The sequence below is a fragment of the Aythya marila genome (assembly GCF_965140915.1).
Source record: "Aythya marila genome assembly, chromosome: 6".
NCBI lineage: Eukaryota > Metazoa > Chordata > Aves > Anseriformes > Anatidae > Aythya > Aythya marila.
In genome coordinates, this window is record NC_139047.1 from 33,689,641 (window position 1) to 33,704,199 (window position 14,559).

A 14,559-nucleotide genomic window follows, 5' to 3' on the forward strand; every position below is an offset into this window, starting at 1 on the left:
TCATAGGCCCTGATTTTTCTACTATTCACTACTTTCATTAAAGTCTTAGGCAGAGATGTCACATCACATTTTTGAACGATATCACATTTGGAGACAGTGCAAGCAGGTTTAGAATTACTTTTTGACTTTTTTTTTTTTTTTTTTTTTTTGATAAATGGGTGAAACAGTTGGAAATCCATAAGACAAAATTAAGTAAAGACAATAAAGACTGTGCTTACAAAAGAAAAGTCAACCACACAGATGCCAAATGGGAAATGAGTGATAAGGTATCAACAGTGTGGAACAGCTGAGCTGGTTGCAGTGCTGTAGCAGAAAAAGGTAAATCTCCTGCTATAAAAGTATTAATGAGAGGCTTGGAGCCCCACGGGGAGGCAGTTACTGGGTGCTCAGCAGTGCTGGGACCCAGCTGCAGTGCTTCAGCAAGGATGGAGAGAAACATGCGAGAGCTTGGACAGGAGCAATAGAGAAATGAGTTCCATGCTTGGTTGGTTGTGTTTAGGAAAATGAGAGAAAATTTAGTAGTAGGAAAATTACAGTTTCTTTGAACCTGCAAATGTTGTTCATAAAAGAACTGTGATGACTTTTCCCTATATCCACCAAGGTTACTCCAAGGAGTATCAGTTTTGCTTGTAACAGAGTGGGTTGATGTCCAGTATTAGGAAAAACAAAATTGTGGTATAATAATGTAGTTAAATACTTCAACAAATTACTTAGATAAACTATGAAATTTCCACAGTTGACAGGTTTGGAGAAGAAATTGATTAAAGCCTGATCAAATTGTTCGCTTATACCTGATCAAGTCCAATAAATTAACTCTTGGAAGGCCTATTATCCTAACATCTCTACAGTAATATGCATTAAAAACCCTTATGTTCACAATTTACTATAATCCATGCTAGTAAATAAGCTTTTGTATTTTAATATCTCTTATAATTTTGATTTTTTTGGAGGTGTAGCTTATTTGGTTGTATATGGTCATGTAATTTAAACTAGATGCCATTAAATCCATCAGTTTTATTACTAACTTTGATTCTAGCTCTAAGCAAGGCTTGCAGATTGAAGGAAACCTGTTAATTCTTTTTTATTCAGAATGGTTTCTTCCTCACATCAAAGCAATGCATGTTCACATCAGTGCAACCAATCAGTATTTCTGCAGAATAAGCCATGAAACTGAAGGACTGCTTCAAACAGTCCTAAAAAATGTGAGATGAATCATTGCTAGTGAGACCCATGTGTTTACATGTTTCATTGATGGCTTGGCATTTTGGGCCTACATAATATGCAAAGTCTTTTGCCACCTTCTTTTTCTTTCAGGACTGATTTACTGTGTAATAGGTTATTCATGTGTAAAAGGAAGCCTGGTATTTGATTTAATATTTTCTGTGAAGTACAACAGAGTTCATTTGTGAACTGACAAATATCATACTTCACACATTCACACCTAGAATAATGCTCTACAGCAATCCTGCTAATCCTCGTCTGGTTTATCAAAAAGGGCAACTCTTGACCTCCTGAGAAAAAGTTCCTTGGATATAAACACCTGCAGACAACAACTCCAGTTTATCTAGGAGTTATTCTTGCATCCTTATTCCTTATTCCTGCATCCATTCTACTTTTGTTAATTATTTGATAAAAAGCCCACCATGCTTTCCTATTCTACAGCCAACCCCTTTGATAGATTTTATACATATATATAGAAAATTGAAACACTTACTCATCTTATCTACATCAGCTGCATTTCACTATTGATATAGGGGCTGTAATTTAGTGTAGAGATGTACTTGTTAAGAAAATCCATACAGAACTTTAATTATGATATTAAAATCTAATTATCATTAGCAGAATAAAATGACTATCTGAAGAGATTTTCATGCTATATCTAATGCATAATGTAATTGAAATGAAAATATGTTGATTTTTTTTTCCTCTAGCCTTTGTGTACAGGTAAATGAGAGGGCAAGCTGCTCTTCTGAAAGCTGGAGACTGGGAAAGTCGGGCCACTGGAGTGGGATAGGGCTGCATTTGCAGGAAGTGACTGTGTGGCCCCTGACAGTGGCAATCATATGAAATATTTTGGATGTTTGTGACTGTGGAAGGGAGAAAGTTCACTGGGAAAAAGGGTGTGCAGATTAGGAAAAAAAGTGGCGCTCACTCAAGTGTCTGTTATTCCCATTGAAAGGGTACAGGGATTTAGTCCCTGTAGCTCTGTCTGAGCATGTCTGGAAGCACCTGTTTGGTGGTGGAGCAGCAGGCACCAAAAAGGGCTCATGTGGAAAAGAGCCTCTAAGGAAGTTACTTGGAGGAGAGAGGCAGATCCCGTCTTGGCCTGGAGAACTGTTTACTGTGCAGATGCTTAGTGGCTTTGGACAGGAGAACTGTATTAAGGATGACCCTCACTATCAAAATAGACACGGCTTTTGTATGTTTATATTTGAGGTATTAAACTATTACATGCAGAACTTGTGTACAGGGTTAGTTTGGCAGCTTAGCGGTCATTAAACTTCCTTTAAACTCCTTTATAACCTTTTTTACATCTTTCACAAGGTTATCAAGAACTTTTCCTATAAACTATTTCAGTTACATTCAGCTATTTTTTTCCTCCTTACTATAAGAATCCAATGGTTTTGGCTGATACCTTACCTTCTTTTCACATGCTGAGCCAGTGTAGCCACTTCTGCAAGCACAGACATTTGGTCTTATGCATCTGCTTCCAAATAGACATTTTTGCTCACAAATTGCTACAAGTGAAAGATAAAATTGTTTAGAAATACACTTTAAATGTTGTAATCAGAAAGGAAATACTCAGATGCTTTAAAAACTGATATGACAATGATATGACAAAATATATCATGGTTCTGTAGTTTCGTATGATGGAGAAAAGGACAAAAAATACGTAGGCATTAAAAATGTGTGCCACAGGATTTTTCATGCTTATGTGTCTGTTACATTTACAGTTTTCTTTCTTTATCTCTTCTACACAATGATGGGGAAAGAGAAGAGTGCCAAAATAATCACCTTAGCTCAGCAGGAAATGGATCAGAGCAAGCCCTGATCTGGAAAGCCAGGATACGTTCTGGGCATCAGTGGTTGGGGCAGATTCGTGTCAAAATCGATTTGCTTTTGTTCCAATTGAAATAAAATAACAGCTGTTAAGAGATCCTTTCTTGTCTTGAGATGCAAAGATAGGTTAAATATTTACTCCCCAAAGTGATATTATTACAATAAATAAAAGGGAGAATTTTGTGAGTTGCATACCTCACATCTCTGGAAACAAGGGCATGTAATTTCACGGTCTCAAAGAATCAATAAAGGAATCAGAATAAAAGTTTTTAATCTTATCTAGAGTACTTATAGAGTACATTTATTTGATGTAAATAATTTATCCATTTAAAGATATTCTGTTAATGAAAGAATCAGGGCTTTTATTTTATTTTATTTTATTTTAGGAGATAAAATATTATCAACTGAATTACTCAAATTTCAACCATTTTTTCATGCTCAGTTCATACAGTTTATATTCTTATGACATTGTTTTGGCATAGAGGAAAGACAACAGCCAATTCATAGGGCACCAATTCAAGCAGAACATACACCCCTTAGTATTTTAATTAGATCTCATGAGTTAAGACTTCTATAAATATTGCCAAATAAATATCAACAAGTGGATTATTATATTTTCTTGTCAGAGAGAGCCATATAGGAAAGCAGGTAGCCATGCACCATTAAGATCTGAATATAATGTATATGCCATTATATGTCAATAAAGCATAAGACATAAAGTATGTCTATGCTCCAATACCTATATGTATGCTCCTTCACTACTGAGCCAAGTATTTGGTCAGATATGAAAAAGTTTAATGTATCCCTACAAGGGGCTTTTTACAGAAAATCAGCTTCAACAAATTCTGGGGATAAAGGAATGAATTCCAGGATTTGTTGGTCTTAGAATCTGATTTTGACACAAATTTAAGCTCATGCAAATTCTTTGTGGTTTAAGTGAGGGTTCGTGCTTTGGTCAAAACTGCTGACCCATACCATGTCTAGAAGAGGAACATGCTGTGGACCTGCAGGTGATCCTTTTCAAAAGCCAGCTGTGCCAGGTGGTTTTCTGTTGTAGGACTCCAGTGACCTGCAGCTAGCAGCTTGACTTCCTACTGTAAGAGCTAGTTGAAATACTTCTGCTATTTTAGAATTATAGAACCATAAAGTGGTTTGAGTTGGAAGGGAGCTTAAAGATCAACTAGTTTTGAAAAGCTATCTATCTTGAAAAGCTAAAAAGTGTCATTTTTGTTGAAACAAGAAGCAAACTTGGTTTTGTTATTTGCAGCTGGTTTATCTGTTGTAAAACAACCCCCAAGACCCACAATGGGCAGCTGCAAACTCTGAATTACTTTTGAGAGGGGGAAGCCCAAGTGTGATCCCAGCTGTGGACGGGGCAGAGGAGAAACGAAATCACACTGGATGTATAACAGCATACTGTTCATCTTCCAACTGCTTCCCCAGCTTTTCCATAGGCTGAAAGAACTCATATATAATTGGAAAAAATTTCACTCATTGGAAAAAAAAAAATAAAAAAAAGGAAAGAAAGAAAAAAGAGAAAATAAAACAACAAAACACTTTCCACCTTCTGCTAGTCTGTGCATTGACAGCAGAAGGGGCTCCTTGTGCCCACACCAGTTTTGTTCCACTGTATAGTAAGCTTTTGTTCTAGAAGAGAGAAAACTGTGTCTGATATTAGTACATATAATTTGATATGAACTTGGGCACAGGTAAAATGGAAATTAATTCTCCTTTCTTCTTTGTAGTGGATAAAATGAAGCCAGGTAAGGAAAAGAGAGGTAGACTTTTCTGGAGATCTCTAACTCTGCTAGGGTGTTCTGGTCTGCACTGGCAGAAAAACAGATGTTAGATAAGCTACCAGACTTTTTTTTTTTTTTTTTTTTTTTTTTTTTTTTTTTCATCTGTAGTTACTTTGATTCTCAGATAATGCAAACAAAGAAAAAAAAAAAAAAAAAAAAAAAGGAAAAGATTCTCTACTTCTTTATCCTTTGCTACCTGCTTGTCTTTCCCTCTCCACCCACTGCTTCCTGCTGTAGTGCTCAGAAAAAACAAGAGCTCAGTTAGGAGAAAAGTTAAAAACATTTTGGAAGAAAATTGGAATTGAAATCACAGAGGATAATAACATAGCTGAAGTTCAAATGAATATTTCATAAATGTATTTACAAGGGATGCTAAGCCTCTAAACACTGAAAATGACACAGGCTATGTGTGCATTATCCTGTACAGATTCAGCACAGAAAGTCATTTAATAAGCTAAGCTTATGACAAAATTATAATCAATAAATGCCCATTACAGAAAGAGATTTATCCCTGGATGTTAAAAGAACAGAACTATAATTTGCATGCAAATGGCAATCGTTTTTACGATTTTTCTTTTTTTAAGGATTGAAAGGGTTACACAGAAAAGCTAGAAGCAAGCCTGTCTGACATGTTGTTCAAGACAGAGAGAGAGAGAAGGAGCAAGAATGTTGAGGAAATTATAAGGCTATAAGCTTGACACTTATAACATGCAAATAAAGAGAAGATATTCTGAAGGGCAAATGAGAAGGCAGTATGGGTTCAATAATATTAGAACAGAAGATAGCAGTATGAATTTTAATGACGAAGATCCTTCACAACTATAACCTTCTTATACTTTATAATTAATTATTAGAGTTATACCTTGATCCTGCACTCTGATCCTTAAACAACTGCTTCATATCTCTGGCCAGAAGCCTTATGACTTTGCTGGGTTGTGTTTTGGCTAAATCTACCAGGGTAGTCAGATTGTACCATTAGGTCTTCACTGCTTTGGTCTAATATTTCTTTTTGAGCTCAAGAAAAAGGGAGATGTGAGCTAACAGTGAAGGATGCAGGGGGAACCCACGGGCATGGAGCTTTAGAATGGGTGTCTGAGCTCAGATGGGAAGGAGATAATTTTTCGTGAAAACATGGTGATCCTGCGATACTGTTCCTGTGTTTTCCAAGAGGGAATTTTTAGAACATTTGTGCTGCTGTTATGAAAGTTAACGAGGGAGTCGAAGAGAAAAAATCTTGTAATGGAGGGAGCCTAATCTATGGAGCTGCTACTTTCTCTGGGTAAGGCACGTTGAATATTTCAAATGACATTTTTTTTTAACCTGTCTTCCTGAAAGGTAATTTCCTTACATTTGCAATACTGTCTGAGACTTGACCATTATTCCTTGTTCTATGACCGTCTATGGCCATAAAGTCATAGGTATTTATCAAAGATAATGTGTGTATTCCACCATACACCGTATTTGTTGGGACAAATGACCTATTTTATTGATTCTCTTTCAGAAGCTATTCTGTGCAGTTACAGATGAGTGGGGAAGAAAACTATTCTCTCGACTGACCTCTTTATTTACAGTCTGATAAAAGAGAACTATTGCATTTTATCCATTACTGCTGAAACAATGTCTCCTGAAAGTCTCTTAACCTACTCTTACTCTTGCCAAATTCTGCAGTGCAGCGGTTGCCAGAGACTGGTAAAACTGTAAGAAAAACAACCTGCACAGGCATCTCTGCAATGTCACTGCGAGTTTGACTGATCATAACATTGAGAAATTTGTAGTTCACCAGATTAAATGGAAATGCAATTTCATTGCACATCATTGCAAAAGAGGCAAAGTTTTTGCTTGCATGATTGCTCCTCCAACATGCAGCAGACTCATTCCAAATCAGATACAAGCTCCACAACTTGTGTTGCTACACCTGACCATAGAGTTCAATCTTGATCTCTGAAGCATTTTCAAAATACTTAAGAGATATTTTTTTTTTCTGACTTGGACAGTGGCAATCTTCATTGCAAAAGAACTGAAAAAAAAAAAAACACAAGATAAATTCTCAGTATTTGTCCATTGTCTCTTTTGCTGGCTTAATGGCCTGCTTTGGCTAGCTGTCTTGGTACAGAGGACTGAAACACTTTTTTTTTTTTTTTTTTTCTTTCTGAGAAATGTCTAGAAAAGAGTAACAGGAGTTCCTATAGATCTGTTGGTTTGGTCACCCTACCGGATATGTGATAGGAAGTTAGTGAGGAAAAATGGTGTTCAGTGTGGGGATGCAACCTGCATCTACATTCCCATCTCTGCCATCTTGATAAGGGCAGTTGCACGAGAGCATGGGCTGAAAACAAAGAATGAAGCTGGGGTTATCTACCTTCCTCCTACACCTGAACAAGTCCCAAAGTCACAAACCAGCCCAAATTGCTTCTGAACAAGGGTGGCACTGCGAGGACTCATTGAGTTCAGATACATACATTTTTTTGTCAAAGTACAAAACCAGACATGCTTTTAGGGGTTATACTTTCATGCAAAACTTTATATGTAACATCTGTGAGGATGAAGACTTTCTGTTTCTCCTGGTATCTCCCTGCCTCATTGTGAATACCCTGGAGCAACATTATAAGACCTAGCCATCTGCTCTCTGACAATAGTCTTCTCTCTTTCTGTTTAAAAAATAGTGAAATTCCAACCACTTGGTGATTATTTGGGTTTGCTGTGAGACCTAGGAGTTTCGGACAGCTCCTTTTGGACAGAGAGCTGATTTAATTGCCCACTCCAGTGGCGTGGGAAGAAATAGTAAAAACAGAGTGGTTATCAACTGAACAGATCTGAAGGAAAGTTTCAAAGGAGCTGATTAAATAGATTAAAATAATGCCCAGGCTTGTGTGTCTGCATAGTACAGCAGAAATTGGTAATGATAGTAAGTCTTACTTGCCTTGCGCAGGAGCAAGCACGATTTGCTTATTTATTTAATAAACTGAACCAGGGATATGTTATCAACTAATAAATAACTTTAAACATTACAATGTTTGAACTAGAAGACAGCTGGTGCAAAGAAACAATTACACAACCATTGGGATTTAACTGACAAAAGATTTCCATAAGTAATTATGCTTTCTGAGTGTGAGAGGAAAGGAAGATTACCCTTTAAAGGGGATAATGCCTTGATATTTTCTTCATGCCCTTTTACTGTAAAGCTAATAACATGCACACACTGAAGCGACCCTGTATAATGGCCAATAATGGGGCTCTTCCTATTCCAGCTTTTTCAGTCTCTGCATGTACAAAGCCACCTCAATGGTCACATCGAATGCGTAGGGCTTGCGGGATTGGGCTCCTAGGTTAACAGGTACCTGGTGTCTTCCTGTGCTAATGCCATCTGGATATGCTGAAGAGGACACTCCATTTTCTTTTGTCCCTGACCCCTCTTTTTTATTTAGTCTTTCAAATCATTGAGTTTAAAACCTATTAATATTGTCTGGCAAATCGAGCTCAGCATTTGTGTAAGTAAAGGTTGTCAGTTCTCTTCCTCACACGGATGTTGAGTCCAGAAATGTCTTTGAAAATAATAGTTTTACTGACAGCATACGACAGTTCTGACAAATAAGAGGCAGATTTTAGGTGCCAATCATCTTATGGTTGACTTTTACATGTAGTGTAAACACAGTAGAAGAGTTAATGTGTAAAGATCTCTGGTGCAACACGTGTGGCTACAAGACTGTCATAATTAGAGCAGCACTTACGGGTCTGGCACAGCATTCCTACCCATCCTTCAGAGCACTCACAGATGTTTGGACCTATACATTCACCACCGTTCAGGCATTTCTGCAGGCAAACAGCTGAACAGATTGACATGAAACAAGTGAGAAGATGTAAACAACATATCCAGACGTTCAAAATATGCCTGAAAGAGTGACCTGCTCAGTTTCTTTTCAAATGGCTAATTTCCAAAGGAATGCATGTGCTCTATTCATCAGATAATTTGTGTGTAGGATTCTTTGATATTTACTTCTTTCTTAAGATATCTTTGATGACTGCCTACTGGTAGCTTGGCTATTTCTAACATTCAGCTCACTATCAGTTAAGAATACTCCCCATATGATATGTTCATATGGTATATTCCTATGTGTTATATGCATATAATGTGTTCCACATTATAAGTAAATTGAATTGCATAGTAGGTTTTCATACGTTCAGTGTATATATTATTTATTCAGAGTTTCCAAAAAAGTGAGAGACACAGACTTCCTGCAGAATTTCTGAAGAAATTATTAATATTATAATTTCAAAACACTGGTTCCGAAATCATATTTACTACCAGGACCCAAAGGGTAAAACTCCAATATTTTAATCTGGTTTGCATACAGTATATCATCTGGATTATAAATTTATTCAGTTTATCTGTCAACATCATGGTAATGAATAACCACATAAGGAAAAATACTCCTTGAAAATATTTTAGGGTGAGAGGTTTTCTTTTTTTAATGATAGTTTTATGTAAGAGTAGTCAGATATGGTAGAGTTACAGAGTGAGAACACATCTTTCTTGAAATTGTGCACCAAAATGTATCTGGTGACCTTGAGAGTATATTAGTTTGGAAGGCTTTATAGCAAGCTTTAAATAGTTCTGTATTTTGAAATATATGGCATTTCTCTGTAAAATATAACAAAATATGTGAAGCTGTTAAAACATAAAATAAATGCTTCAAGTTTAATACTATAAAAATGAATTTCCATAACAAGATGTGTAACAGACAGCTGAATGAAGCAGAACCAGGGTTCCCCTACACAGCTTTTTTCTTTGCATGCATCAAATGTTTATAGCATTTTGTATTGCTTGTGCTTAAAATTGTTTTTCTTCAAACTGCTGAAGGAGCAAAATGAATTCTATGCACTATATTGTTTTTTAATATTAAAAGAAGATTACAATTGATGTTGACTGGCCTAAGTAATAAGCAATGATCTGTTTGATGGGCAGTAGAAATGCTTACGTTTATTACAGTGTTTCCCTCTCCAACCAGATGGGCAGTCACAGACATTTGGGCTTACACACTTCCCTCCGTTCATGCACATGGGATCACAGACACCTGCAGATACATATCAAATGAAGAACATGGCAGCTGGGAAAAAAAGGAAGATTTTACTAGAGACTTATAAACATCTTTTCATAAGGTTTGATTGGTCATAATAATAAAAAAAAAAAAAAAAAAAAAAAAAAAAAAAGCAGGAAAGTAATTTGGATTTGAGAATCTAAGACTCAGAGGCTTGGTATCTCCCATACATCCTTCTGGAATATGTTGAGCTTTGTGTAGAAGGTCTTGGTTAATCTCCAGTAAAAGCTGCCTCATCAGACACATGAGAGACGAGTTACTTACAAGGATTCTCAGATAAACAAGTAAGATTTTTTTTTCTTTGATTTTTTTTTTTTTTTTTTTTTTTTTGTGGCAGCTATGGACAGACCAAATGCTAGTTAAAGCATTAAAGGGTTTCCAACCCTTCCTGGTTGGAAAACAGATTCTCAGATGTATATTTGGATAACAATGGGCTTAATGGGATAGATTGGCTTCAGAAAATTTGTGTAACATCTTTGTGCTCAATTAAACTTAAAGACTAAGTAGACATTTTTGCACTAGTAGTTGTTAAGGTACTTACCTTTTTATAATACTGATTCATATGAGTAAGATGCAAAAGCTGAGTTGTTCCTTCAACCAGAAGAAACCAGACAAGTTTCTGTTAGATTTAATTGAAAATCCTATTGCTAATTTTTGCATCTGACATCAGGCCCTGTATTTTTCAACACCCAACAGTAAGATCTCACTGTTTTGGCAAATCAAACATCTGCAGTCTGAACACAACGAATGCTGTGACTGCGATGCTTTGAGATAGGAAAATGTGGTAGATGCCACATGCATGTACCCAAAGTCCTCACCAGCTCTTTCTCCTTGCCTGTCACAGTAACTCAGGGGAGGACCTATAAGAGGTGCTGCAATTTAGAGACATGACAAATGCTGTTGTGATGGAATGATTTGCCTCTTACATGGAAGGTGTTTGTATTTGATAATTGAGTGGAAGAAAAGGAAGCTGTGTTAACTAGCAATGGTTGGATTAGAGAATGAGAGTCAGGAGTCTGGCTGAGGCTTAGAGTGGAATAGCTTCTGCCATTTTCAAGCTTTGTGGGCACAATGGGATTTTCCAGTGTCCCATTGCTGTTAGCAGCAATCATCAATTCCCTGTGTGCGGAGCAACAAGAGAACTTGCTCTTCTATTGGGAGCAGGCTACATGTTCTGCAGGTACTGAGGGGGCTGGCAGCTAAAATGTAGCACTACAGTACCTTTAGGCTTTTTTTAGCCTTAAGGTTGTGCTGACTTTTGGCACATCAGCAGTAAGATGACAACTTGAATAGTGATGCTGTAGTAATTCTGGCTTTCAAGACATTTCTACTTACAGGGCTCTGAAAGTATCAGAACCCACCCCACAGCCACAAAATAGGAGTTATGTTCGAAAAATGGCATGCAAAAAAACATCAACTGTTATCTGAAGGGAGAATAACCTTCTGTTCCTCACTTAGGTATATGATCAGGTATCTTTAGATAAGCAGATTTAGATACCTTAATTATTTCCCTGAATAATTATGAACATTAATAATATGATGCACAGAATTAATGCTTTTGTAGGTCTTTGTGTCCTGGTCACTTGCTCTATTCCTTTGGCGCAGATACTGCTGCACTGGCAGCTTTTAGAGCCACATGGCTGCTCTTGTTTGGCTGCTACATTTGCGGTTTGCTCTGTGCCAACGCTCACAGATCTCAGCACAGTGACCTGCCCTCAGGCAGGTCAGATTTACCCATAGTTACTGAAGGCTGCTAGGATTCAAGCCCTTAAACTGTCACCCTCTTTGCCCTTTTTTCTCCACCTCTTCTGATCCATGCTATAATCTTTGCTTCTGCTTACTAAGGCTAACAGGGATCTAGAGTTCTTGCTGACCCATGCAACACTCATCAAAACCTAGATGAGTTCAAAGAGTTATGGCAACCATAACTCTGAATTCATCTTCCCCCCCTTCCCCCCCCCCCTTTCTTTTTCTCCCCCTTTTCATCTCACATCATCAATAAGGCTTCTGTCCCCCAGCTGTATATTGGGTATATGTGTATATTGTATATCACCCCAAATCATAAAATTTGGATCTAGATTTCAGATGACCCTAAGCTTTGTGACATTCAAAGACCATAATGCACTCATGGCTAATCTGCTTTCCCAAGACCATCATGTTGAAACCCAAGAATTTCATCTGGAGATCAGAAGAGATTGTTTTCCTCTCTTCACCAATACAAAATGAAGCCAAGAAAAAATAACTAGAAGCAACTTAATACTTGTTCAAACAGGGATTTCTTTTTTTTTTTTTTTTTGTCCCTTAACTTTTTTAATGTGCTTTTCACCTTATACAAAAAATTGCACTTTAAGATAATGCTAGTGGTTTTGTTCTGATATCAGACTTTAAAAAATTCTGTGACAACGGATGCTTCCTTCAATTACAGGGAATGAAACTGTTGTGCTTTTTGATTCAGTTTTGGTTTTCAGTTTATGCATAACTGAGCTTGTTCCAGCTCAATTTGCATTGTAATTCAGTAAAGCTTTACGTAACGTGGGAGGTCCAGTCTTGGCCTGAGTAAAACATGAGAGTTCAAACTGATTTTCAACTTGGGATCTGTTTTTGTCTTTGTTCAACTGCCTTACAAATGAGCAAGTAACCATGAAAGTATAGCACTAACTTCTTTTACATTGCTTATCGCTTACGGCATCTCTCACTTAGGCAATAAATCCAAGGGAGTTCAATTCCAAGTTAACTGAGGGAAGTACTTAAGTGGGAAATTGAGGATCGGGGCCAAGCTTGCTCTGCTTTGGAGGGGGCAGTTTTGGCTCTTTGCCCTGCTGGGCAGACACTTTCTTGTCTTTTCAAGGAATTCAGAAGGCACCTTTATGTAAACATATGCCATGTTGTCTCTTCCCCTTTTTCTGTCTGACATCTCTACCTTGTTCTACCTTTCTTTAACTTTCTGAAATACACTCCCATCTCAATACCCATCTGGCAGACTTCAACATTTGTTGATTATAACTAGTTCTGATCCATTCTAGTCCCACTCCTTGGCCTCCGTGGAGGAGCTCCAATTTCAAAATAGCAAACAAAAATGTTACAGCCTCTCATAGGAAAACTAAATAAATTATCAGACACTAGGAGAGCAAATCAAATTATCGTAAACCTCCCAGGCACTGGCATGACTTTGTAAAGACTTACCTTTCTTTATTCTCCCCTCCCCTTGAAAAATGCCTAGCATCTTGACCCAAAGACAACAGTGGTTTGATAGGTTTTCCACCTGCCTTGGGAATGAGCCTTAATGGAACTCATGTAAACACGTTTGTGTCTTCCCTTTGTTACAGTTTGATAGGGCATATCGCTGGGGTTGGAGGGGGCCTTCCTCTACCTAAATATCCTGGGTGCAAGCTTACTGGCAGTCAGCAGGCATTGCTAAAGCCCTAATCCCATTCCCCACGGTGTTAACGTCAGCATTTCTGTGCTCTTCAGTAAGAACTGAAGCACCGAATTTCATATGCATCAGTGTTACTCAATGCTGTAAAGGGTGTGAAGGCCACAGTTTAAAACTAGAAAGGATTTCCATGACATTATGCTTTCTGAAACTGGGAAGTTAGATAAAGTAAGCCTATGTTGAAGTTGATAATGCAGGTTAAAGAAAAAGCATGATTACACGCTATATTTCAGGTGAGGGTTGATTTTGATAAGGTAACTAGGAGCTGCAGGTTTCAAGATAAAACACGGGTGTTGCACGGAACATCATACAAAATGTACACAATTCTTCTATGTACTGAAAGGGACTCACGAGTTGCTAAATTCTCTGTTTTATTTAACAGCTATTTCCCTTTGATGGCTTTAATGCATTTTGACCTTACAATAACTTAAAATTTCCTGTGACCCTTTTAATAGCTTATCCCTTCGAGGCTGACTTTACCCCATTAAGTGCTTCTTGCAACTCTTTTTATCAGCCTCCACAGAACTCCATAGCTAGCAGTTCAGCCCTAATGTCCTTACAGTAACCAGACCTCCCACTTTGTCAGCCAAAGGCAATAATTTTTCTGCAAAATATATAATTCCAGAGATTACTAAAATTCTAAGGAAAAATAAAAGCAAAAGTTAAATATTGCCTCTAAAGTCTAGTAGGTCCTCCTGGTGTAAGTAGCATCAGCAATGGACACCTACAATTCCAGTGTCTTCCTTTGTCTGCACTTCTTGCAATAAATTTACAATAAGCTTTCCCTTAAAACATGCATGATATTAAGCAAAATATCCCCGCTATGCAAAGAGGGGCCAGTGGTGAAGCTAAGCAGTGGGCATGCTTTGCTTCACGGCATATACTACAAGCAATTGGGAGTAATCTCTTGGTCTAACAATCACAGTATTAGCCAGCAGTAGCTGCTGATCAGTTTACAGTGATTAGAAGGCAGATGTTTCCTTCAGACTCCCATTGCCTCTGTGGATTAGCAGACAAAAAACTTTTGTGGTTGAACCTTAGCCACCTTTTGATGCATGTACCCCATTGCACCTTTCCTAGCTAGAAGTGGATGATAATAAGGAGTGAAAGCCTTGTAATTTTGTTGAAACTGGAGAATCTTCATCACCACCCTTATAACATCAAAGCAGAG

The 14,559-nt window shown here is 37.5% G+C and overlaps 1 protein-coding gene across 1 annotated transcript in view; it reads right to left on the minus strand.

The window, feature by feature from the left end:
• Positions 1-1,468: 1,468 nt before the first annotated feature.
• LOC309879768 (von Willebrand factor D and EGF domain-containing protein-like) overlaps positions 1,469-14,559 on the minus strand; it is a gene marked incomplete at its 3' end in the record, with an annotated part of 170,210 nt that continues 157,119 nt past the window's right edge. Inside the window, exons 26-29 of the mRNA XM_082763946.1 lie at positions 9,836-9,931; positions 8,588-8,683; positions 2,641-2,738; positions 1,469-1,540 (exon numbers count right to left, since the gene is read on the minus strand). Of these exons, the coding sequence (XP_082620072.1) occupies positions 1,469-1,540; positions 2,641-2,738; positions 8,588-8,683; positions 9,836-9,931 (362 nt within the window). The remainder of the gene's footprint in view (positions 1,541-2,640; positions 2,739-8,587; positions 8,684-9,835; positions 9,932-14,559) is intronic.